Source organism: Polypterus senegalus, chromosome 5 (genome assembly GCF_016835505.1).
Source record: "Polypterus senegalus isolate Bchr_013 chromosome 5, ASM1683550v1, whole genome shotgun sequence".
Lineage (NCBI taxonomy): Eukaryota > Metazoa > Chordata > Cladistia > Polypteriformes > Polypteridae > Polypterus > Polypterus senegalus.
In genome coordinates, this window is record NC_053158.1 from 66,758,496 (window position 1) to 66,786,007 (window position 27,512).

The 27,512-nt window shown below is 36.6% G+C and overlaps 1 protein-coding gene across 5 annotated transcripts in view; it reads left to right on the forward strand.

Moving 5' to 3' along the window:
- The window catches only part of LOC120530334 (laminin subunit alpha-3-like), a 385,202-nt gene that overhangs the window by 183,598 nt on the left and 174,092 nt on the right, over positions 1–27,512 (forward strand). For all 5 annotated transcript variants that reach the window (XM_039754747.1, XM_039754746.1, XM_039754745.1 and 2 more), the window contains exons 9-17: positions 3,911–4,001; positions 5,353–5,484; positions 11,903–11,950; positions 13,640–13,687; positions 14,823–14,960; positions 21,159–21,293; positions 21,448–21,582; positions 23,540–23,677; positions 25,399–25,451. In XM_039754747.1, the coding sequence (XP_039610681.1) occupies positions 3,911–4,001; positions 5,353–5,484; positions 11,903–11,950; positions 13,640–13,687; positions 14,823–14,960; positions 21,159–21,293; positions 21,448–21,582; positions 23,540–23,677; positions 25,399–25,451 (918 nt within the window). The remainder of the gene's footprint in view (positions 1–3,910; positions 4,002–5,352; positions 5,485–11,902; positions 11,951–13,639; positions 13,688–14,822; positions 14,961–21,158; positions 21,294–21,447; positions 21,583–23,539; positions 23,678–25,398; positions 25,452–27,512) is intronic.

Below are 27,512 nucleotides of genomic sequence, written 5' to 3' on the forward strand. Positions count from 1 at the left end.
TCACCTACTATACACAGTATTAATGTGCTTTTATGGCTTTACATTTCATAACATTTATTTTTATGAAAAAACTTAAAAAACTGGTATGAATATTGATGCCATAGTAGTTCACCAGATGCCTTAGCACCTTTGGTTTCCATGAAGTCTGCATGTTCTGTTTATATCTGCATGAGTTTTCTGTGCAGTGTGTCTGCCAGTAAACTAGTGATACTAACCAGGGCCAGATTAAGATGAAATTGGGCCTGATGCTGCAGCTCAATAAAGGCCTATTTTTTTCTCGGCATTGGTGCATGTGCATTCGACACTCACCGTACATGCACACTCAGACCGACCAAGGAGCCTTAATTGCTTGCGACACAACCAGCCAGTCTTTATTGAACATGGATAATAATAACGATGTAGTATTGTAAAAACTCGAGATTAACATCAAACTATGTAACATCAACATTCAATAGCAATTGTCTGAAAAGTGCACTTAATGCAGAAAATCTAACAATGAAATACACAAAATTTCGCTATTCCCTTACGAAACAGAGTAAGAAAAAATGAATTTGCAGAGACATTGGGTCAAAGTGACTCAGTTCAGGCTCTTGAGGGTAAATATTTGTCCACAATTTAAATTTCATAATAGACCAGAATCCTGTCGAGAATTTAACAAATTCTAAACATCCGTGGGCCGGCTTTTAGTTTTACCTTTACAGATAACCATTTAAATAGCCATCGATTTTTACCGTACAACTAACTTTTAAGGTGAAAAATTTACTACGTGACACTTACCGAACAATAATAAAGTGGCAAGAATCCCCAAGACATTGCAAAAAACGCAGCTAAATTACTAAGTAAACTGTTTAATGTAAAATTGATAGCATTAACTTGAAATCTTCGGTTAACAATAAACAAAACAACATTATAGTTACATCACAGCGCAAAAACAATATTAACTTGTATATAAGTATTGCTATGTCTAGGTGTCCAAAAGTCAGACTCCAAATTTCATTCTAAGAATTATTTTGAGGTTAATATAGCAAAGGAAAACTGTTCAGCTTCTGAAAAATTCTCGTCTATTTTCATCTGGGCCTATTTCAGGAATGGGCCTAATGCTGCAGCATCAATAGCACCCACCTTAATCTGGCCCTGATACTAACTGTGAGTGTGATTGTATGATTTTCATTGTGCCTAACACTGCGCAACTGTGCCTCCATGAGCTCAAAGAAGAAAACGTAGTGAGAGATGTGCAAGCTTTGTCTATACCCGGGTGGAGGTCCCATCCAATGTTGGCTGTTGGAGATCCAGGGGATATCGCTCTGGTCTCACAGAGCATTATGGGATGCTGGAAAAGAAAAGTTCTCCTAAACCAGCCGAATTATCAGTAAATAATTTGACGAACAAGGGCGAACGCAAATTCAGCAAATTCGCTGTGAGTAATGCTTTGGGGAAAGTCGATGATCAACACTATTATTTGATCGCTAATTAAGGAAAAAGTAAAACAATTAAAATTAAGGCATAAGAAGTCATTTGGCAGAAAAAAACTGGTAGCTAATTAAGAAAATGATTAATCAAGCACGCTGTTTTATTTCTGTTGCTAGTCCCATCACACGACTACTGCATGATTAATACTGAAATAATAGAAAAAAGTAATAATTAAGGATGGAACCCAAGTCAAATTATAACAAATTGCTAGATGAGGATTAATATTTGTTCTCCAAGTACTGAAAATTTTAAAATTGTTTCTTATAATGCAAAGTGAATGTAAACACAAGATATCTTCTTCTTATTGTAGCATAATAGGTGGTATAGGGTTCCTCCAGTTGAGCAAAATAAGGCAGCAACCAAGTAGTGTATTGTAGGCTGAGAGTGTTCATTAAACAATGTTGTCCTATATGGCGTTACCCTAAATAGAGTTTTAAAAAATAAAGTTTTATGGCATACTCAAGGTTGCCCTTCCTGTAAGTAGGTGAATATTGCATTGCAGTAAAATTATGTAGCAGACACTTTCATAATATTTGACCAAGGGAGAAAGGTGCTTAAAAGTATCTCAGACCTTAGGGTTCAGAATAGAGATGCATGTAAAATTTATTTTTGAGCTGTTTCTTGGTCTATCTAGTGCCGACTTTCATTCAGTGTCTGCAAATTTATTTGTAATGACCGCTTCTCTTTGCTGTTTCTAAAGAGAATGTATATTATTGTAGAAATACTGTAATGGTTTTGAGAAACTTTATTTATCAACACTAGTAATAAATAATAAATCCTGAGTAATGTAGAAATAAGTAAGATTATAAAGGTGAGTAAAGATGTTTCTTCCAAGTGGCTGTAGCTTGCAACTTATCAAAGAAATCTTATTGTAATAGATTTAATCTGTAGGAAAGTAGTTCAAACGTTTAAAATATATTATTGATACTATACACAGGTCTGCAAAAGTCTCAGATTTGTACTACATGTACTAACACTGCCCATGTCTCCATGTTTTTAGTGTTATTACAATGAAGTTGTGTATCTGTTCTTTCATTTTAGAATGCTTTTCTGTTATATTGCTTACTAGGCAGAACATGAAAATACTTCAGGAAATGCTATGTCACGGTGACAACATTATTTATGATCGCCTTGAGGTTTAGAGGACATCTGAACATTTTTTTAAATAAAGGAAAGAGATTTTCAGCAGCTCATTTGTTCTTTTGACTTATTTTTGTTTTTAAATTTAGTCTTATCTTTGCAATGTGAACTTTGGTTACTGATCTACAGCATGTTAGTAGTGCACTGATATTTGCTACCACTGATAGTCCTTTACAGAAATTCTTAAAAAAACAAACAAAAATGGCCTCTACCACTCTCCTTAAGAGGAAAAGAGAGGACTTGTAATAGAAAGCTCTTTTGGAAACATCAGGAATAGCAACGAAGTATGAAAGTCGCACTAAAACGTTTTTAGATGTGTATTTTCAGTTATTTAGTGGTTTTTATGAAAGGGAATTTTATTAAGAAGGTTTTTTCTTTGTGTTGGTTCATTTTAATAAATTGTTTTTTTAATACTTTTTTCATTCCATTTTTTCATTTATGCTACACTAGTTTTACATCACATGACTGTTGCTGTTACTTTTATGACTCAGCTGGAACTGGGGTATGGAGACAGCGGCATTTCTGTTGTGAATTATACCTCATTTGGATAAGGAAGACACTGCTTGGTGTTAGTTTCTTCTTCAAAGCAGGGCTAGTGTCAGATATCGTTTTTGTTTTTTGGACTTTTTTTACCTTTTTGATGTTGCTCCTCATTTTTCCTTTTCATTTTGGTTGCCTTCCTGATAGGCTTTGTGGCTCTAACCCAGCTGTTGCTTTTTGACTACAATTTTTGCCTTACGTTGCCACCTCTTGGTCAATTCAGGTGCTTATAATAGCCATTTGACACATCTGTGGAATAAAATTGAAGGCAGCACTATCATTCTGTTGGGATGCTTCAGAGACTTGGTAACCTATTAGATATAAAAGAAAAATAATTTTAGCAAAGTGCCAGAAAGCATTGGAAGCTTATTTCATTTCGCAAAAAACTATACTTTGCAGAAAACTCATAATTCAAGAAGACAATGTTTCAAGTGAAAGAGTAAATGCCCAGTTAAAGTCCATAGAATCACAGAGTATCTGTGACACAATTTAAATAGTGTGTTAAAACCACAATTCTGCAAAGTTTTAATGCACCAGAGTAAATATGCCAAGAAGAATGGCCAAAAATCAAATCTGTCATCCCCAAATGACTTCAAGCTGTTGCGGCAAAATGTGGCTCATGTAAACATTATTATGTTGTGGGAATACTTAACAGTCACACCTTTAGATATCTACAATAAAATATCTACGTATTGTCTTTAAAATGTTGTTATACTTGCAGTATATGAACATTGTTTAAACTAATTTCTTTTCTCTTCAGCACAACACTGCTGGCGTTAACTGTGAACGATGTGCTGAAGGCTATTATCGCCCATATGGAATCCCCAAAGAATCACCCACTGGCTGCAGACGTAAGTGATGTGTTTCTCTGCATTCATCTCTGCATATACTGATTAGAAATAGTCACATGGGCAGACGGACATAAGGGACAATATATAATATTTGTTTAAAGACTTTCAGAGAAGTAACTGTTATATGTAAAATGCAATGTGGTGAAGATCAATGAGGACTAAAAGAAGGGATTGTTTCCTGTTTGATACATTCTATATTCCTTTATAATTTTTCTGACTTTGTGTGTTTTTAGGTATAATCCATTTTTTTATTTTGGCATTCTTTATTATGGATTAAAGTAGCATTTAGAACTACCCCTTGTCATGATACATAAAAAGATTCTTTTTTGTTAACTGTCAGTAATAGAAGGTGGCAGGATTCCACAGGGGTAAACCTGGTTAGGACACCCGCAGGGCTACATGGGAAATAGAATCTGGAAACGCAACCCTGTCAGGATCTTTGGGGGCTGCCAGAAGGTGCTGCCAGGGGAGGACTGACCTGATTTTTACACAACTTGGAACTACTCAGGATGACTTGGAGAGGTGACCTGAAGCCGTTCCTGGGTCAAAGAGAGCCCTGTGCCTCATTTGGATTGAGTCAGAGTTGGGAGGCAGTGGGCTATCTGCTTGGAGGAGGAAGAACAAGTGTGCTTGGTGTGTTTTTTGTTGATCATTATTGTGAAGAAGACATAGGGTCTCAGTAAAAACTGCTTTATTTTAGTGTAAAGTGCGTTTCGGCTTTATTATGTCTGAGATTTTGGAGACCCTACTGTTCGCAACAGTTAAGTTTATTTTTGACGTGCCTCTGTATTTTCATTGAAAAACAATTTAGATGGCAGGCAGCTTTATTCTCTATTAGGCAAGGGATCCCTAAAAAGTGAAACTGAAGGAACTTTTAGCCTCTGTCAATAAAACACACAAAACTGACCTTTTTTGTGTAATTTAAATTAACAGAAGAAACTCGATGAAGCTATGTCAATGCAGGCATATTTTGTTTTTATACCTAACATCACTTCAAAAATGATATTGAAATTTTTTTTTTAGATTTGTTTTGTTACTATATTGAAGGAAATATTACTCATATATATATATATATATATATATATATATATATATATATATATATATATATGTATATATATATATATATATATATATATATATATATTCTCATATATATATATTTTTTTTAATTTTACAAGTGTCATCTTTAATGATGTCTCCTATTTTCTGAACCTACACTTTGCCAGCTCAAATCCCTTGAGCTATTTGGTGTCCCTTGTTTCCCATATAATTTTTAAGATTATTCTTTTAAATGTGTTTCTCAATCATACAAACCTTAACATCTTATTATCTAATCATATTGTTTTAGCTTGCAGATGTGATCCACAGTTTACAGCTGGTTGTGAGGATGGGTCAGGAATTTGCTTCTGTAAGCCTAATTATAGTGGCAAAAACTGCAACCAATGTGCAGAAGGATACTATGGGTTCCCACAATGTCAACGTAGGTATTTCAATGATTCTCTTGTTTTATTTCTGAAATTGCCACTTCTTTTTTATTAGGATACACATTTTAATGAAATGTGTATCCACTGTGTTGGTTTCATTGACTGCCTGAAGTACTTTTCTTTTTTTATTGTTAAGACATATTAGTAGCTTGCTATGACAGTTTAACTACATTATTATAAAAGTACATATAGACTTCATTTTTCATTGTTAGCAGCAAGTAGCTGGTTATTATTCTGAGGAAATAAGCCAGAATCCTGTTTTTATTTATAATCAAATCTTGTTTTGGATTTGGAAGTCGAAAAAGAGATCACAGTCTTTTCTTACCATCTCATAGATGTTAAAATTAAATTTTGGTGATGGAGCAGGATGGGTCTGTCATCATGTGCCATATATGGACAAAATGCATCGGAAATATTTCATTTCGCAAGGAAGAAGCTTTTCCGCAAGCCTAAAATAGTTGAAGCCTAATTAAAAAAAATGTTAAACTTCGATAAGTCAGTTAAGATGTGAGATGTTTCTCTCAATTCAGATTATTAATATTATTGTTGTTGTTATTTTCAAATGAAATTATCATTTTATTATTCTACAAATTTTATGAAGTTGAAAAATCCATTTTAAGGGTACAGTATAATGAAATGGTGCTTAGCAATTCTGTCTATTGCTTTTTAGTTCTTGAGTTATTGACTCTAAAGTTGTTTACTACCAATAAGTCAAATATGATACTTTTCTTCCTGAAGCGTCCCATGGTAAATTGCTACTTTCTTTATTGTACATTCCATCAGCATTATATGTCTTCAATTGATTTGAATAGACCTGACTTCAACAATATTTAGCACAACCAGTACAACATATGCAGTAATTGATTATTTGTTTTTATTGAAAATTTTAATATTAACAAGATAATGGCATTAATGAAATTACAGTTAATCATTTGCATGACAGTTCTGAAATATATTCTATATTCATCAGCAGTAAGAATAATAACAGAAAAAATGGTTAGCAGTTTGTGATGGGCTGCCTGGTTGGCAAGGGAAAGTCATACAGTAGAAAGTTCTCATTCTTTTCCCATAATATAATACCCCTAGCAATTCAAATGGTTTAAAGCACCGTTATTTTTATTTTTTGTTAAGTATAGATAGATAGATAGATACAGTGCATTCGGAAAGTATTCACAGCGCATCACTTTTTCCACATTTTGTTATGTTACAGCCTTATTCCAAAATGGATTAAATTCTTTTTTTTTTCCTCAGAATTCTGCACACAACACCCCATAATGACAACGTGAAAAAAGTTTACTTGAGGGTTTTGCAAATTTCTTAAAAATAAAAATATTGAGAAATCACATGTACATAAGTATTCACAGCCTTTGCTCAATACTTTGTCGATGCACCTTTGGCATAAATTACAACCTCAAGTCTTTTTGAATATGATGCCACAAGCTTGGCACACCTGTCCTTGGCCAGTTTCACCCATTCCTCTTTGCAGCACCTCTCAAGCTCCATCAGGTTGGATGGGAAGTGTCAGTGCACAGCCATTTTAAGATCTCTCCAGAGATGTTCAATCGGATTCAAGTCTGGGATCTGGCTGTGCCACTCAAGGACATTAACCGAGTTGTCCTGAAGCCACTCCTTTGATATCTTGGCTGTGTGCTTAGGGTCGTTGTCCTGCTGAAAGATGAACCGTCGCCCCAGTTTGAGGTCAAGAGTGCTCTGGAGCAGGTTTTCATCCAGGATGTCTCTGTACATTGCTGCAGTCATCTTTCCCTTTATCCTGACTAGTCTCCCAGTTCCTGCCGCTGAAAAACATCCCCACAGCATGATGCTGCCACCATCATGCTTCACTGTAGGGATGGTATTGGCCTGGTGATGAGCGGTGCCTGGTTTCCTCCAAAATGTTCCAAAGAGTTCAACCTTTGTCTCATCAGACCATAGAATTTTGTTTCTCATGGTCTGAGAGTCCTTCAGGTGCCTTTTGGCAAACTCCAGGCGGGCTGCCATGTGCCTTTTACTAAGGAGTGGCTTCCGTCTGGCCACTCTACCATACAGGCCTGATTGGTGGATTGCTGCCGAGATGGTTGTCCTTTTGGAAGGTTCTCGTTTCTCCACAGAGGACCTCTGGACATTGGGTTCTTGGTCACCTCCCTGACTAAGGCCCTTCTCCCATGATCGCTCAGTTTAGATGGCCAGCCAGCTCTAGGAAGAGTCCTGGTGGTTTCGAACTTCTTCCACTTATGGATGATGGAGGCCACTGTGCTCATTGGGACCTTCAAAGCAGCAGAAATTTTTCTGTAACCTTCCCCAGATTTGTGCCTCGAGACAATGCTGTCTCAGAGGTCTACAGACAATTCCTTTGACTTCATGCTTGGTTTGTGCTCTTGACATGAACTGTCAACTGTGGGACCTTATATAGACAGGTGTGCGCCTTTCCAAATCATGTCCAATCAACTGAATTTACCACAGGTGGACTCCAATTAAGCTGCATAAACATTTCAAGGATGATCAGGGGAAACAGGATGCACCTGAGCTCAATTTTGAGCTTCATGGCAAAGGCTGTGAATACTTATGTACATGTGATTTCACAGTTTTTTAATTTTTAATAAATTTGCAAAAACCTCAAGTAAACTTTTTTCACGTTGTCATTATGGGGTGTTGTGTGTAGAATTCTGAGGAAAAAAATTAATTTAATCAATTTTGGAATAAGGCTGTAACATAACAAAATGTGGAAAAAGTAATGTGCTGTGAATACTTTCCGGATGCACTGTAGATAGATAGATAGATAGATAGGGGCACCACTGAGCCCCAAACCCCAGAAACAATTAATGCACAGACAATCATGGGTTTAAAAACAGAGGCATGTATTATAAAATACTTCACAACAGGATTCTTCTTGGTCAGACAAGCAAAAATACACAGAAAAATTGTCTTCTTCTTTCTCCTTCCATTTTCTCTCCTTCCACCTACCTCCAGAAAGTGTTGCCTTCTTTGCTCCCGAAGGATACCCAAGAGTATTTCATGTGCCAGGCCATAGCCCGAATGAAGCAATTCCTGGTCCGGTGAAAGTCTCAAAAAGTAGGGATCTTGATCCCTGCAGCAACCCTTAGTGACTCACATGGGACACAGCAGGGCTGACTCTCAGCAACTACAATTCCCATCATGGCTACCATGGTCCTGGAATGCTGCCATCTAGCAGCTGGGTGATGAAAATATCCAAGCTTAAGAGCTTTCCCTCATTGTTCCTATGTCTTATCCCCTGTTTGGGTAAAGATCTTATACTCATCAGGGCTGGGATGCCAGCTAATCCTCGAACAAACGAACGAACGCACGCACGCACTCACTCACTCACTTACTCACTCCGGGAAATTTGGCTTTTTACAAAACTCCATTAAATAAATAGAGAGAAAGATAACACACATCAGTATGACTAAAAAGAAAACTAAAAATATGTCTTTATCTGGTCTTCCCTCTCTTCCAACAAGTTATTATAATTGTGCATGTTTGTGACTTTTCATTTTCCTTATGTACTGTACATTTCATGTTTTTCTGAATTATTTTTTAATGAATGAAGAATAATCTGGTTTTATATGGAATATCATTTAGAAGTGTAAAATATCCATACTATTAATTTGCAACAAATATACAGTTCAGAACTTCACATTAACTTGTGGCAAAGAGGGTGCGTAACAACAAATTCCATCCATCCATTGTCTAACCCGCCGAATCCAAATACAGGGTCACGGGGGTCTGCTGGAGCCAATCCCAGCCAACACAGGGCACAAGGCAGGAACCAATCCTGGGCAGGGTGCCAACCCACCGCAATAACAACAAATTAATAAAACAAAAAGTATGTCAATGCCATGTGACTTAATAAATAACAAAATAATTTGGGAAATTTTCATCTGCACAGACATAGTGCATGTAACTTACAGAAAAGTAATATTTAATGGACAAGACAAATTAACTCAGATTTCAAATGCTGCTAACTCCTAGCTCTTTAACTTACAAATGTTACCTCCTTTTTCAGATTTGTCACAACTTTAAGGTTATGATTGTGAATAAAATGTCTTATTATTATTAAATCAATCTTCTCAACTTAAGGCTATTACAAAGAGCAACAGAAAGCCTTTGTCCTGTTGTTTTCAAGCTGCCTTACTTAACTGATCAGGCATCGCTGTTACTTATGTCTGTGCTGTAATCCAGATTTTGGTACTGACTTGGCCACCAGAATGAGAACTGGAGGCTGCTTCTGATTCTCTCCCACACTATCCAAATGTGTGTTGTTTGTGCTTTTACCATGTTTGGTATATTTTGTTTGCTATAGTAATTAATATAAATTTGATTTTAAAAACAAATTGAACAACATAAATGTGGCGTTCTCTGTTTTGATCTCATCAATTAATTATTCTGTTTTAGCAGTCCCACTACCTGTGTGTCTCTGTGAATATGCACATCCATTAACACATTACATGTCAATATGCACTGGAACTTGATAAGTTACTGTAATTATAAAACAGCTAAGTGGTTGGATGCACAACTGTAGCCATGTTCATTACAATTAAAGGATGAATGTGAAGCCCCCATTCATTTATCAGTTCTATTTATGCTGCTGTATTAAAAGATGAAAAATCTTGGCATCCTGTCAACTTTCTCCTTTAGATGTGTAAGTTAAAACGACTGCAACTAACAGCTGATTTGTCGTGTCACTGCACTCTCGAGGCAGACATGAATCTAGAATTAGTTTGTTGTAAACAAATTCCATAAAAGGATAATAGTGTTAATAATGAAAGCATTTTTCATCTTGAAAACGCAATATAGTTAATACACTTGATACCTTCTCTGTCTCCCTCACTCCCTGTCTTTGCGCACACTTGCTGCTCCTTGTATTTTTTTTAGTGTTCCCTCATGTACCATAGCTTGGGAACAGCTGCCATAGAGGAAAGAGTGACATAGGGACAGACATCAGAACAGAGACCAACATTGCTGTAGGTAGGAATGAAAATGCATTGTTCAGGAACCTGTGTAAAAGTATTATATTCTGTGGGGAAAATGATCCTGTAGGCACCAGAGTGAGAAAGAGAAAATATAATGCTCTAAGAATAAACTGCACAGATTCCTTCAGGATACTGGATGACAGGTGACACCCCAAATGGCACAGGTACTGTTCACGTCTCTCTAATTAAGAAGAGGCAATGGACTGGTGGCTGAAGGTTAAAGATACCTCTTTGCAGAAAGAGAACAGTATATAGACCCAGGGCAACAAAGCTGGGAGCTCAGTGCATTTTTCAGCACTTGGCTCATAATTGCTGGCCAGGAAGTTATTTGTTATCCTATAAAGATGGCAGTGGGACCCTTTTAAGTCAGGAAATACTGCCCTCTTAAGGCTGCCAAAGTCTTAGAAGTTAATGGACTCCTGAAGCTGGTTAAGGTTAGGTTTAGCCTGTTCTTTCTGAAGCTAAAGAATACCCAATATGTGTTTCTAACATTTGGCCTAAAACTGACCCCATGGAAGAGAGCTTAAACCCATCTTAATGTGATTGGAGTCTAAAGTCATGAAGACATACAGTATAGAATGAGTATTCATTGGCAGGAGGAAAAAGGCCTGGGTCAGTAAATGTAGGAGATCATAAAGGAAAAGCTTGGTGTTACTTTAGAAGTGGTAAGTTAATCAGCCACGAAACATGAGGGGTTCAGTCCTGTTTAGCAAGGTCTACAAGTGCAGCAATTTTTTTGTGTTGTATTTTCTTTTGTACTTTTCCTTAATTAAGGCAGAGTTTTTTATTGTTATTCTGCATTTGAAAATATGTTATTTTTCCCTAGAAAAAAGCCATTAAATAAGCAGAAAATCACACCGCAGCCTACAAATGTCAAAAGATATCACTTCTTAAGATGTTGTAATCGACATACTTTTTCATATTGAGCAGGAAAAAGTGAATAAATTCTGGGACACACTGTTTCAAACATCTTTTGTCTCTGCAGTTCCCTCAGGGTAATGTTCCCCTTTCAGCTGATATCCTTCTGATATGGCAGCGGGAAGTACAATTTGGAGCTTGGAGTATTACAAGCAGCCTTGCTCAGCTACTGTAACTGAGCCAGATTAGAACTCCATCAGCCTTACAGCAGGTTCTCTCTGTCTCACCTGCACTTGGCCCTTTCATTTCACTCACCCATTCCTTTTTGAGATAGCAGTGGGATGTGAATTTGGGATCTTCGACTCATCCAGCAGCCTCCTTTATGACTGCACTAGCAGTGGCAGAGCTTGCTGCTTGTAATTCCAGTGACCTGTGTTTGATTTCCACGTCTGCCATAGTTTCAGAAAGAACATGTGTCAGAGAGAAGAGGGACTGACTCCTTAACAAATTCTTGAGTCATACTGTCTGTTGTAATAACATGCATGTGTTTCATTTTGTTTTCATTCAGGAATCCCTATATATCCAACACGAAGCCCTTCGGCTGGACACATAGTAGGTGAGCAGTTTTAATTAGTCTTCACACACTCTGGTTATTTCCCAATTTTTGGTCTAACAACATTTACCCATTTTATCCAGCTGAGGTATAATGTTATGTGCATTTCTCAAGAGCCCCATGTTTCTTGTACTAATAGATAAAAGAAAAGTGGCATTGTGGCACTCTAACTCTTTAAAACATTATAATGGCTGGCTCTACAAAGGATGTTGTTTTATTGTGGAAGGCTCCTATGGTACACTGTTCTCACCTTTATACTCTATGACACAGACCTGAGCAGACTCCCACTTTTTTTGCCAAATTCCTATTTTAGCCCTTGTAATTTTAAATGGACTCAACCTGTTACAACCCAAAAAAAGCCGGAAAGAAGGTTTATTATTTTATTGGTACATAGATTAACATTCTCTAACTTAAGGTTTTTAAATGTGCCTTAAACAGAAGCAAATTAATGAATGTGACAAAATAATATCAATGCAACCTGTATAAGTAGATAACAGTTCATTTTACTAGTAGTCTAGACATCCAATATGCCTAGACTGTTAGGTGACTCTGCATTTTGGCAAGCTAATTTGTCATTGTTCTGAGATGGTCAGTCAATGGAGTAATATAGTTAGACAGAGGCTCTGAGTTTCTCTGGTCTTGTGCTTCCTTGATGCAACTGTTAGACTAATGGGACGTTGTAGTGTAAGGCTGACTTCCTCTCCGTCTGTCTGTCTATCTATCTATCTATCTATCTATCTATAGATGTATTAACTACACACAGGGCAAAGAAGCTCTTTGAGTGAAGGGAATGAGGTAGCGGACTATTGTGCCTGATGCACCTGCATACTGCTACTTGTGAAGGTAACATAATAGCTTTGAAAAAACTTTTCACCAGACTGTGGTGTTGTATTGGTTTTCCAGTACTTGTGTTAAACCCTCTCATCTTCCATAAAGATCTATGATTATGGCACAATCCAAAAGAATAGCGTGAATCAGTATAGATAGTTACTTTTACCCCCTCATGCAAGTGACCCACTCTGTCCACTACCTTGCCATCTGTTACCGCCTCTGTTACAGCCTTACGGAACAGTCATCTATGAACACCACTCTATCTATCTATCTATCTATCTATCTATCTATCTATCTATCTATCTATCTATCTATCTATCTATCTATCTATCTAATTAGCTGCTTGTCCTTATCAGATTTCAGAAAATAAAGTTGTTTCATAAGTTGTTGGCCTAATGATGTGATTTCTTCTTCCATGTCACTTTCATTTTCTTGTCTGTTCAGGAAGGAGAATGTACCAGCTATTTTCCAAGTGAAACTTTTGCTATGCTTTTGTATTTGGCCTATACAGTAAAACATTTGTTCTGGTAGATGTTCCTTACACATTTTAGGCTCTGTATTGTTTTCTTAAATCTGTCTCTGAAGTAGTTCATGATAACACACACAGTATATTGTACAGATACATAATCCATTCATATATGTGGTGTAATTCCTAGAGAGTTGGACTCTGTCACTATTTATGATTCATACATTTTCAGATAACTACAACAATATGTAACAGAATTTTTTCACAAATAAAGGCACTGTTCAAAATAAAGATTATGGATACTTTTTGACATATATATACTGTATATTTCAAACATATTCTTAAATAATATTTATTAAACCTGAACAGTTTCAACATTTCTTTTATTTTTTTAGAACCAAAAGTTTGTCCATCTGGATACTTTGGCCCACCTAATTGTAAACGTGAGTATTGTATACATTTTTGAGAATTTAAAAAAATGCATTCACACCTGTTTGTAATAATTCTGATATACTAATTTCTCTTTACCATATTTCCCTACACATGTTCCCAATTTGAGGTCTTTATGTTAAACATTGAAAGGTTATTTTCCTCGCTATTTATGATAGGGTGTCTTGTTGGTCTCACAATGTTACCTAGAAACAATGTCCTCTAGCATTCATCATGTTTACTAGTAACTTTTTTATATTTTCTGTCTCTTCTTATTAAACTCAATACATTAGGACTAACAATAGCTTCTACTAAAGGGTGGTCCTCCTAGTATTAAATTTTGTTTTTACATTTTTAGTCTTCATAAAAGGATATACTAAAATTTGAAAAACAGATATCACAGATAACCTCAATCAAGGAATAAAACACTGCAGCCATACTTGTCACAGAAATAAATTAGTGTGGTACACTGTAAAGAACATAAGAGTTTTGACAGGAGCAGGCGATTTCTCAGAACACTGCTAAGAGCTTAGCTAAGATAAGATTCCCTGATAATTAAAGTTTGCAGATGTTAAGAACATAACTGAAATGGTGACAAGAACAAGCCCATTCATGTAACATTTCCATCGTATTATGATGTTGAGATTTGAAAGTTTTCCAGTTTCTACTCTAAAGTGTAATGCCTGGTGAACAGTTTTATGTATTTAATGTGTTTAATTACATGATTACTAATATTTGTGTGAAATTAACTTTTAACTAGCTTTACTTACATTCACTACTTTAGCCCAAATCTGAATTGTATCTTGCTTTACCTTTAGGAATTTTTCTACTAATGTTGGGAGCATACACTTTACTATTAAGGATGTACTAAATCTAGATAATCTCCAAATTCATCTAATTTAGCTTCACCTGGGGATTTTTAGAAACTTAATTATTTATTTTTTAAGTAATTTATGTGAATGATATGACATCAGTTTACAACTAATTCAATAAAAGGTACTCCTGTTATAACCTATTGTTTCTGTCCTCAAGTTAATTCTGTTGTCATGTCAAAAAACAAAAACACTGACAAAACTTTTCTAGTACAAAATATAAAAAGGTGTTTTCATTATCAGACCAACAAATAACCTCTTTATCCTCTTCTTTCAGCTTGTCAGTGCACGGGACCTGGGGTAGTAGATCCTACTTGTGACCCCCAGACTGGAGAGTGCAGGTGCCGGACAGAGTTTCAGGGTGTACATTGTGAACAGTGTGCTCCACAATATTTCAACTACCCCTACTGCCAAGGTATAAAACTCCATAGAGACTTACTGTCATGGATAACTAGATTCAGTAATGTAAATGTTTTAGCGGATTAGAAACCACAGTTCAACAGGCAAGCTGAGCAAGGTCATGCATTGGGACAGGGATCATATTTCTCTTAACACCTGGATTTTTAAAACAACTGATGAGGTATTTCACCTCACCTAGACAAAGCTTACTATTTATGTGGTTATGTTTAAATATTGTACAGTGCAATGCAATGAAATATTAACCCAGCTTTGTCCTTGGCCTTTAGATCTTTCGTTTCCTATTATATGCACAATAGTCATTCCAGCAATACTTAAAGTTTCACAGATTAAAATGCTGAGGTCAACCTCAGTCTTCTTTCAGATTTCGAATAGATTCAAGTAATTTGATTTCTGTTTATCCATTCATCACTAAGACCAAAATTGTTGAAGGTATAGTGGGATATTATAGGAGATTAAGATGGCTTTTGTTGTGAGCATTATCAGAAATCCTTACAGTGTAAAAGATTAGAGTACCAAAGAAATCAAACTATGTAGCACGCTTAAGTGATATTACAGGTATTGGATTAAGTACAAGGATAGAATACGTTCTATGAATCTGATACAAAGTTCATCAGTGAAAAATGCATGAAACAAAGGGGAAAATTTAATGGAGTCTGATTTTTCAATAGATTAAAAAGAAGGTGTTTCTTCTCCCTATATTTAGATTTGTAAACTGGGAAGATTTTACAGACTAGCAAGACAGCATCATCTTGTTCCAGTCTCTTTACAGATATAACTGTTAGGCAATAATTGTCTGTCTCATTACTTTTTCATTTCTTTCTCTCAGCATGGAAAGTCAAACTAACATTTAAAGATATCTCAGAATTCACCTTTTCAGATATAAAATGGCTTTCAGATATCTCAAAGAAACAAGGCCAGTGGCTACCTGGCTGGTCCACAAATGATGGATGGGGAAATGGCCCATGGATTAGCTGCAGGTTAGCTACAAAAAGGGGGAAACCCAAATAAGCAATTCTGGTCTAGGGTACTAGTGCTAACAAACTGTTGGGCCCTGTGTGCTGGCTCCTTACTGAGCTAAAGCATGCAATAAACTCCCAACAATGGCTCTATGACATGTGAGCAGCTTTGCCTCTTAATCAGCACAACCCCTGCTGCCTTTGTGGGTTTTTAGGGTTGGGTACTTCAAAGGTTAGGAGGAAAGCCATGCTAGAAAACCTAGGCATGTGTGCATGTCTAAGGGTGGTAGCAGTATCGGTCAAAGCCCAGCTCAGGGGATGGGGAAAGATAGGGCCCTCCAGCAGTCTCTACTGTTAGACTTAACTTTCCTCTTTTTTTGGTTTTGGTGTCCTGTGCCACCCCCGGCAAGATGCTGCCCATGTTGCCCATACTTGAATTCACCATTGAATGGCAGTCCCTCCTGGGAACTCAGAGGCTCTGAGTTAATAATTTTAAACTTGAAACTGAAATGAATAAAAAATGGTTTATTAAATGATGACAGCTTTTAGCATAAAAATGGAAACTGTTATTTTTTGGAATTGAAGAACGTTAAGAAAGAGTAGGAAAGTAAAACAAGTGGAGAAGGAGATTGAGCCATCTAGACTGGACATTCTTGGATTAAGATTTAATGGGAGAAATTTTAAGAGACACGATATTTAGAATGGCTCTAACTTTTCATATTTGAAAAAAAATAGATCAAGAAAATGAACATGGACAACAATGTACAGGAAAAATCTTATGCAATTGATATCAAAGGAATTGTTGATGGCCTGCATCAAACCCATCAAAATTTCCCAATGATAATGTGCTCCACAAGAAAAGCTGATCTAATGTAAAATTCCCAACTCACCTAAACTGCTTAACAAAAACAGGAAGAAGAAAGGATATCATTATTGTAAAACTGGACTTAACACCACAGTGCCACTATTCCACCCATTAGTGCAGCAAATCTGGACTGAGGAAATCACTCCTGCTAAGTGAAAAATGGGTATAATTTTCTGGCTTTCAAAGAAAAGAGATATTACAATATACAGTAACTGGAGCAGCAACTTTGTATTAAAGACTGTAAAAAGAACAAATGTGTTTATAAAAACAGCTTAGTTCGGTTGACCTGTTGATCTTTAATACCATACAAATTATTTTGGAACTAAGTAGTGAATATCTGGCTTCTCTCAATTTTGGAAAAATCTTTGAATCAGTAAATCGCTGTCTTGTGGCAAACTTTTAACGGATTATGGCATGCCATCAATGATATTAAATATTAAAGATATGTACGAGAGGTACAAATGTCAAGTCTTCTAAAATAAATACTGGAGTTTGTTGGAGCATATCTTGTTCCTAATTCTATTTCTTATGGTGTTGGATGCAATTATGAGAAAAGTGGCAGACTGAAGAAAAAGAGGAATGCAGTGGGGTTAGAGAAAATGACTAGAAGATCTGGATTTTTGCAGACGAGTTTGTCTTTTCACCCAATGTTTCTATTATGGAACATAAGCTAAGATCACTAAAAATGAAGGCAAGGCTATTGGGTTAAAGATCATCCATCCATCCATCCATCCATCTATCCATCCTCTTCCGTTTATCCGGGGTTGGGTCGCGGGGGCAGCAGCTTAAGCAGAGAGGCCCAGACCTCTCCCCGGCCACTTCTTCCAGCTCTTCCGGGAGAATCCCAAGGTGTTCCCAGGCCAGCCCAGAGACATAGTCCCTCCAGCGTGTCCTGGGTCTTCCCTGGGGCCTCCTCCTGGTTGGACGTGCCCGGAACACCTCACCAGGGAGGCGTCCAGGAGGCATCCTGATCAGATGCCCGAGCCACCTCATCTGACTCCTCTCGATGCGGAGGAGTAGCGGCTCTACTCTGAGCCCCTCCCGGATGACTGAGCTTCTCACCCTATCTTTACCCTATCTCACCCATGGGGTACCCGAAGAGGTAATGTGGGCCCTCCTTCCCATGGGCTCACCACCTATGGAAGGGGCCAAGAAGGTTGGGTGCAGTGTGAATTGGGTGGTGGCCGAAGATGGGGACCTTGGCAGTCTGATCCTCGGCTACAGAAACTGGCTCTTGGGACGTGGTTAAAGATCAATGGGAGTGAAACAAAGAAAAGAAAGTAAACAAGGCACTAATAATAAATTAGAATAACTAAATAAAGTTTCTTTCTGACTTATGAAAACATGATTGCAGAGAAATATAAATTTCATATTCAGTTTTGTTGGCTTATACAATCTCATTCAAGAGCTTACATATACGCTTACGTTGTCTATAAGTGTGAAAAAAATTGACATTTTTTTAAATATGCTGAAAACTGTATCTAGTTCTAATATTTTTACAAACATTTGTTAACACAAAAAACCCAACAATTTGAAGTGTATATCTAAAGCTATGAAATCTATACTAATAAAAGGCAAAGCCCTCACTGACTCATCACTAATTCTCCAACTTCCCGTGTAGGTAGAAGGCTGAAATTTGGCAGGCTCATTCCTTACAGCTTACTTACAAAAGCTGGGCAGGTTTCATTTCGAAATTCTATGCGTAATGGTCATAACTATAATAGACTTCTGCTCGATAGCCATGGGAGGCGTAACTTAGACGTAATTTAGTGCCTGCCCATATAAGGATGTCCGTCAGCGGCAATCCAATAGAAACACTGCCGCTAAATATTCACAGGTGAAGGACTGTGCTTATGCAGACGAAAATGAGATGGTCAGGGTGGTGTTTGGCACAAACTCAGCGAAACTGCAAGAGAAACTTTTAAGTGCCGGGTCTTAGCTAACATTAAATACAGCCGTGGACATCGCATGAGACGGCACCAGCACAGCTGGGAACCTTCGAAGCATGTACACCGAGCGGCTTACTTGAACTGACGCAGTGCACAGACATAAAGCAACAGTTCCAAAGAGTGCTGAAGAAAAACCGAATTACACAATTGAGAAGGCAGCAAAAAAATATGAAGCATGTGACACATACAAACATATTCATAAGTGCAGCAACTGCGGAAACAAAGCACACGGTTGAAAAAGTCAAAGTCCCGCTAAAGGAAGACAGTGTAAAAAAAAACCCGTGCATGCGGTGTGTCCGGTCTCAGATAAAGAGGAAGACGAGCTGTTTATTGATGCAGTAAGAAAGGAATCGATGAATGAAACCTGTTATCTTTACAACGATTGACAAACACGGAATGTAACTTGAACACAACACATCCTACAAATACGAACCTGATTGAAAGAAATAATGATAATCACTCATAACACTCACAAAACAATTACTGTATATTGACAATCATGTTACGTTATTTTTAAAATGTTCCCTTTTCTTTTTCATAACTTCTTTAACACACTACTTCTCCCTGCGAAGCGCGGATATATATATATATATATATATCCCGATCTACATACTGTCAAATAGACAAATCACACCCCGTGGCGCAATGGAAGAGGCTTCGCCTCTAGCGCCAACGACCGAGGTTCGATTCCCGAGAGGGGGTGCACTGAGTATGTACGCCTGATGACCCCAAAATTAGGGCGAAACACGTCACGTACTCTTTTAATTATTTCACAGTAAAACTATTTCAATATATATATACATACGTATATATACACACACATACATATATATCAGCGCTTCCCGATTCATTTTACCCTCGCATCTCCTTGGTTTGAGACTTATGAAAAAATATGCAGTTAACGCAGAATGACAGATCACCAATTGAAGCTTTATGAATAATGGATGCTTTATTCGCCATCAATGATTGTTTTGGTAAAGCCATACTCAGTGTAATCATTAGATGAACGGTAAAAAGTAAGAGCGAGGGGAGGGTGACTTATTGAGGCACGCAGGCGAAACCACAATAGCACGCGGGGCTCGATGTAGTGCGCATCAACTCAATCTGAATTGCGCGATCACATTCGAAAAAATATATCTTTTCAAGTTCTATTTAGTCGACACAAATATCTTTGGTTGGAATGTAAGGCAAATTTACTCTTTACATTTCTATAGTGAAGAAAAATTTATGCAATGATGCCTACATTTAACTTACATTCCTACCAAAGATATTTCTGTCGACTAAATAAAATTCCTTCTATTTAAAATTTAAATAGAACTTGAACAGATACGATAGTTCATAATATCCACGCAGACTTGCACGTAAGAGCGGGAGTCATCCGTTTTAACAAGCAGCGTATTGCACTGGTACGAAATAGCCTGCCCATTTAATTATTTAGGAATGGATAAATAAATTAAGATTTCGTACAAATAATGTTTTTCATTTTTCTTCCTTGATGGATTCCGGCACCCCCAGCAACAGTTGCTCACACCCCAAAGAGTGTATATATATATATATATATATATATGTGTGTGTGTGTGTGTGTGTGTGTGTATATGTATATATGTATGTATATGTTTATATATGTGTGTGTATGTATATGTATGTGTGTATATGTAGATATGTATGGATATGTATATATATATGGATATGTATATATATATGTTTATATGTGTGTGTGTATATATATATATATATATATATATATATATATATATATATATATATATATATATATATATATGACAGCAACACTCATCACTCACAACAGTGACAAAACAATTACATTGACAATCAGGTTACGTTATATTCAAAATGTTTCTTTTTCTTTTTCATTACTTCTTTAACACACTACTTCTCCGCTGCGAAGCGCGGGTATTTTGCTAGTGATTTTGTAAATTCAAAGCTAAATTTAAGTGTTCTTTTGACATTAAAGCTAAAGCTAATATTGGGAATTTATACTGCTTTATGATAAAATAGTCATCCTTGTGCCTATTTTCATAAGAAGAACAAATATCCAAAAAATAAGGAGTTACAATATTGACAGTCTTGGAGGAATCGAGACATCTGTGGGATATCACAATTCTAATTTTGTCTTCATCTTTTGTTATCTAAGGTTACTAATGTATATGGAGTTTTTAATTAATGTAGACCTTAAGAGGCAAATGAGAAATCTGTTTGTTATTGGCCTTAGTTAGTGGGAGTGTATGAAAATATGCTGTCATTCTAAGCGGTAAATGTTCCTGTTATTCGTCTTACTACTGTAAATAGGGTTTTCCTGCACAAGATTATTTTGCTTCATTACTGCCACTATTACAGTTAATCATTCTTCATAGCACCAATATACTTCTTGTAAATTTTATTTCAATGCTTTAAACTTTCAGCATGCAACTGCAACACCGCTGGCACCATTCCAGCTGTTTGTGATTTTTCTGGACGCTGTCTCTGTCGACCAGAGGTTGAGGGACCTCTGTGTGATCGCTGTCACGTTGGATTATATAATTTTCCAGTCTGTCAAGGTGAGGACTTTCTGCTTTTAACGCAAAATTAAAAATGCTTTATTTTTATAAAGGTCATTATCCAAATGTTAGGATACAAATATCTAAAGTTGTTGATATGATTCATAGCACATTATTCTGTATGGCAGTAAAAATGTTTGTCTTATTTCTTTAGCTTGTGCCTGTGATGGACTTGGTGCTGTGGATAGAATTTGTGGTCCCAGAGGTCAATGTCGATGTTACAGCAATTATATTGGCCTTACATGCAATTTTTGTGCTCCAGGATACTATGGCTACCCCAACTGTTTTCGTAAGTAATTGCTACAGTATCTCACATTTACAGAGATTCAAACTAAGATAGCACATTCAAGCACAGTTAATATTTTGCTATGTTTCTGCTGTGCCAATACTGTGAGGCAAAAATGTTGTCTATTTGTTGGGTTGATTCCTGTGAGTGCTGTTGTTTGAGTAATCCATTCCATCCATCCATTATCCAACCCGCTACAGTAATCCCTCCTCGATCGCGGGGTTATGCGTTCCAGAACCCCCCGCGATAGGCTTAAAATCGAAGTAGAAACCATGTTTGTATGATTATTTTTATATATTTTAAGCCCTTAGAAACTCTCCCACACTGTTTATAAATATTCTCCGCACAGTTATACAGTAAACCCTTGTTTATCGCGGTTAATCCGCTCCAGACAGATAAATGAATTTCCACGAAGTAGGATTCTTTATTTATAAATCTAATATTTTCGCAGTTAGAGCATAGAAAACCTGTTTACGACCTTCTAAATACGTTTTTTAACATTATTAGAGCCCTCTAGACATGAAATAACACCCTTTAGTCTAAAGTTTAAACTGTGCTCCATGACAAGACAGAGATGACAGTTCTTTCTCACAATTAAAAGAATTCAAACATATCTTCCTCTTCAAAGTGCGCGTAAGGAGCAGAGAATGTCAGAGAGAGAGTAAAGTAAACAATGAAAAATCAATAGGGCTGTTGCGCTTTTAAGTATGTAAGCACCGCGATAAAGCAGCGGCAATGAAGGGATCAATGCGAAGGTAGCCTTTCAGCATTTTTTACAGGAGCGTCCCTATCTTCTAAGCAAACAGCCTCTGTGCAAAAAGCCCTCTGCTCACATCTCCTCCGTCAAGCGCAGAGAACGTCAGAGAGAGAGAAAGAGAGCTTGAGATTAAAGCAAACAATCAAAAAATCAATAAGTGTGCTTTTGGACGCACCTCGAAAAAGCGGCATTTCTTAGAGGAGCGTCCGTATCCACTAGGCAAATAGCTTCTGTGCAAACAGCACCTCTGCTCACACCCCCTCCGTCAGGCGCAGAGAATGTCAGAGAGGTGAGATAGAGGCAGAGACAAGCAAACAATCGAGCACCGCGCACGACGCATATCTTATAGCATTGAGGAGTTTTAGTTAATATGTAATACGTGCTCTGATTGGGTAGCTTCTAAGCCATCCGCCAATAGCGTCCCTTGTATGAAATCAACTGGGCAAACAAACTGAGGAAGCGTGTAGCATAAATTAAAAGACCCATTGTCCGCAGAAAAAAAATCCGCAATATACATTTACATATGCTTACATATAAAATCCGCGATAGAGCAAAACCGCGAAAGTCAAAGCGCGATACAGCAAGGGATCACTGTATATCCTAACTACAGGGTCACGGGATGTTTGAGTAATCAGTGTCATAATTTTAGATTAATTTAAGAAATGCATTTATATGCCAATATGTGTAAGGCTATAATGCCACATAACTTGGATTGTCAGTGGTCTTAGCAGCCCTTTGTATCCTTCCTTTATTGCTAGTTGCTTTTTTTAGAGCCTCTTGAGTTCAAGCAGGATTGGGCACTATAGTCTGCCTTTCAGTTACCCAAGGTATTTTTCTCTGGAAATTATATTCCCTCGTAAACTGCACACTAAAGCATCAGTTCATTAAACTGCTATTGGGGCCATTCAGTAAATTAGAAGAGGGCTCAATAAAGCTGTATGGTGATGATAATGAATTGTAAAGAAATAAATTTATAGGATCGTTACCATAAATAAATACTGTATTGCAGTAGTACTAGTAATAGTAATGAACTATAGGTTCTTTATCTGCATTTCTCTAATTTAATGTTCTAACCATTGTAACATTATGGCAGTTATTTAATTTTTTTTATTAATACATAAAGTAGAATTTTTACCTAGATGTATTGATTTTTGTCACTGAAGTTATCTGCCATCGGTGAAGCTAAAGTTATTCTCTTCACAGCATGCCAGTGCTCTCCTGAGGGTTCTTTTCACAATACCTGTGATCGGGGTTCTGGCCAGTGCCCTTGTCTGATGGGTGTAACAGGCCAACGCTGTGATCAGTGTGCTACTGGATCCATTCCCTTTCCCCACTGTCAGAGTAAGCAGTTTTCTTATTAGCTGTATATGAACGTGTTAGTTTACCTATGTATAAACAGTGTAGCATTTTATATGGTAAATATTAAATATTACAACAGCAGTTGAACACAGTTATAAGTTGTCCCTGGAATTTCTAAGTTAATTGTTTCTGATGGATCTAAATTCACCTGAACAAGCAAATTACATTAAAAGAAAATATTTGTTGAAATGTACAGTTTACAAACCTATACACCCTTTGTGTTTGAATTATTTAACTTTAATTCAATTGTGAATTGTTTAATTCTGTAAGATGTATGCTGTCTTTCTGTTACTCTTATTATGTCTTAAATGCAAATGTTTTTATAAGGGGTCTAGTTGGGTAAAACACTCATAAGTAAAACTGATGGAAAGGAATAACTGCTACAGTGGCATATTTTACAAACAGTGGTGACTCAACCATAAATAATATTAGGATCCATCCTATGATCTCAATCCTAAAAAAATGAAATATTAATATTAAGAAAATATATTCTTCAGAGAGCATTATAGTGGTGCAGTAATTGCTGCTTCTGCCTTAAAGCTCATGGAGAGTAGCTTTGAAATCAAATCTAATCCAGTCACTATCGATGTGTTGACTGAATGGATGAGCTGGTTTTTATCAGAGCATTCTGATTTTACATCTAAAACATACTTTAAGATAATCTACATTGATCTTGTGTAACAGAGTTGTGTGGTTTTTGAAAGCATGGTACAGTATACGCATCCAGTGCTGGTTCCATGAGACCAGGATGTTGGATTGTACTGGTACATGAAGAATGCATAAGTGTATTATAGAGTATATGTGAGTATATTATAGTACTTGCCTTTTTTATTTTGCTATCTTAGATTAGGCAATAGAGGAAAACTATCTGATATTTTATCAAAGTAAAGTCATAGCATCTTTTGGAGATTTTAGCAAAGAAAGGGCTGCTTTTATGTTATTCCAAAATAAGTTAATATTATTACAGAGAGAAACTTGTTCTTTTGCCTATTTCTTAAGGAGACTGTTGTTTAATCCTTGTTGTTGGATTTTACAAGACATTGATAAATTGTAATATCATTAATTATAAAAGTAAAAGCCTTGACACATAAATTTTAAGGTCCTGAGATACTCAGAAAAATAAAGAATAGTTAAGACGCACATTAGAACGTCTGAGTGGACTGTGAATATATGTTACCACTTCAATGTATTCTAAAACAAAATCTCTGTACAGTAAATATTATATAGGTAAGTTTTGTAATATTGTGCAGACAGACAAATTGGAAGTATGTGCTTTGCAGCACCCACCACACAGCAAACCACCCGGATTGAGATCCACTGAACCAGTGTGAGGCTTTTTACAGTGGCTGGAGTGCCAGTTTTGCCCGCAACCCTCAAGTTTTCCCTGAAAGTTGGAGGACCTGCTTGCAGGGCTGGATGCAGATTAACGTCATACCCAGGACGGATTAATTGCAGGTTAAGGGCCTTGCACAGTGGCCCAACGGAACAGAGTGACTTCTGGCACCACTCTGAGATAGATAGATGCTAAATGAAAACATGCTGATTTTTTTCTGTCTTTGGTAGAAATTGACTTCTATACGGATATTGTATAGAGAGATAAATAGAGAGATGTTCCATTTTGTAAATATCATTGTTAGCTCATTTACATCATTTTTATTTTACCTTTTTTCTTCTCTGCTTGAATTTTGTTGTTTTCTTTTTAGCATCCCACTGTCATGTAGTAGGTACAGACAGCAACAATTCTGGAGGAAACCTGGTAAGTGAGCTTTTGTTTGCTTAAAAAATAATTAGGATATCTTTTTTTGTATGTTTCCTTTCACTTGCTGTAGCAGATTATGCATATTAATTGTCAGATTATGTGAGAATATGATTAAATTTTGAAAATACATTTTTGTTACTTCATCTTAAAGCATCACCCTTAAAGTTTTGTACAATACATGGTGTTCTGCTTTAGAACAGCATGCTTGATGCAATCTTCTCTGCTTTTATTATAAACCTTAGTCAGTCCTGCTATTGATTATTCTGGATGGCAGAGCGCTATACTTTTGTGAATTTTCACAGAAGCCCTCCAGAGTATTAATACAAATCCCTTATGTTGCATGGTTTAATAATGGTGTAATACAATTTGGTTTAATTTAATTCAGCATATTTGTAATAGAATTAAATATTTAGTTTAGTTTGATGTACTATAGATAAAGCACACTCTAACTTGCTGTAAAACCCTAGAGCATGCTACATCCATTGCAAATACAATATATTTAAAGTAAAACAATAATTGCATGCTGTGTAGATAAAATGCAAATGTTGAACACAAAATGCAATATTTACACATCCTGTTTAATAAAACCCCTGTGTGCGTCCAGGTGTCTGTGTGTGTGTGTCTTTTGGTGAAGTGAGCATGCGTGAGGCACGGTGCGACACGCACGACCGGCATCGTGGACGCACACACACTGGAAGCAGCACACAGTGAATGGCGTAGCCGCGGCCGCGCATGATAAGCAAATAAAGGACAACAATGCTGGGGAGACTGTGGACGCACACACACTGGAAGCTGGGCACACAGTGAATGGCGTAGCCGCGGCTGCGCATGATAAGCAAATAAAGGACAAAATTGCTGGGGAGAGTGCTGATTGGGTAGTCGCAGCCCGCACATAAAATCCATTGCTGGGGAGAAGCCACACATACTGCCCCGTGCATGTTTACTAACTAACTATCTACTAACAACATGCCCCCCCCAAAAAAAGGACACGTCAAGTAGGACAAAAGACACAGACAATCCAATCGTATATAAGCAACATCTCCTGGAAGAACGGTCAGCTCAGCAAGTAAATATCAACAAAAGAAAGGCTGAAAGACAAAGAAAAATAAGAGCAAATAGATCAATTGTAAAAAAGAAAATGAGCGTCCGAATATTCCCTGTATTGATTTGGCTCCATTCTCTACTAATTTACCCTTTACCATAAGAGGGCGACAATTTCCAGTTACATTAGCTTTTGCCATAACATTAATAAAGCTCAAGGGCAAACTTTAGAAAAAGTTGGCATTTACTTGTTAGAAGTTTTACAGATGTTGTTGTCAACGTTGTAGATGGTCCTGAAGAAGAGTGTTTACAAAAAATGTTGTCTATAATGAAATTTTATTGAAAAATTTCCTGAGGTAAAAAATTAAAAACATTTTCCTAAATATCTTCTTCAGATATTGTGTATTACAGATTGTTATAAAGTTTTACACTAAGGCAATATTAATTATACTTACTGTATTGTCATATACGTTTCTATTTTATTTTTAATATTATTTTACTTTAGGCTTCTTACAAAAATATTTTTAACAAAAAATTAAGACAACAAACAGAATGAGGTCAAGGTCCCTTGCCATTTAATAGTGTTTATGCAATACTGTTCTAGTGCCCATTATTGTAACGGGCTTAATGTCTAGTGTATTTATAAAGTGGATTGCCAATTTGATATATACTTTTTTATTTTTAATTAAATCAAATCATTTAATTTGAAAAAATGTCTAAAATCCTGCTTTTCATTTGCCATTTTGGGTACCATTTGAGTTCTGTGGTATTGAATGTTGCTTGATGTGGTTAAAAATTAATGTTAATGATTTTATCGTAAGGCTGCAACATGAGCAAAATGTGAAAAAATGAAGGGGTCTTTATGTATCCACTGTATATACACTGTACATCTACAGTTTTTTTTTTTACTTAATAATATCCTGTAGCTTTCCTAAAGAATAAACATGTTTAGCATGAATCTCAGTTTAGTTTAACTATTTATGTAATAAACCTTGATGCTTGATGATCGGTTATACT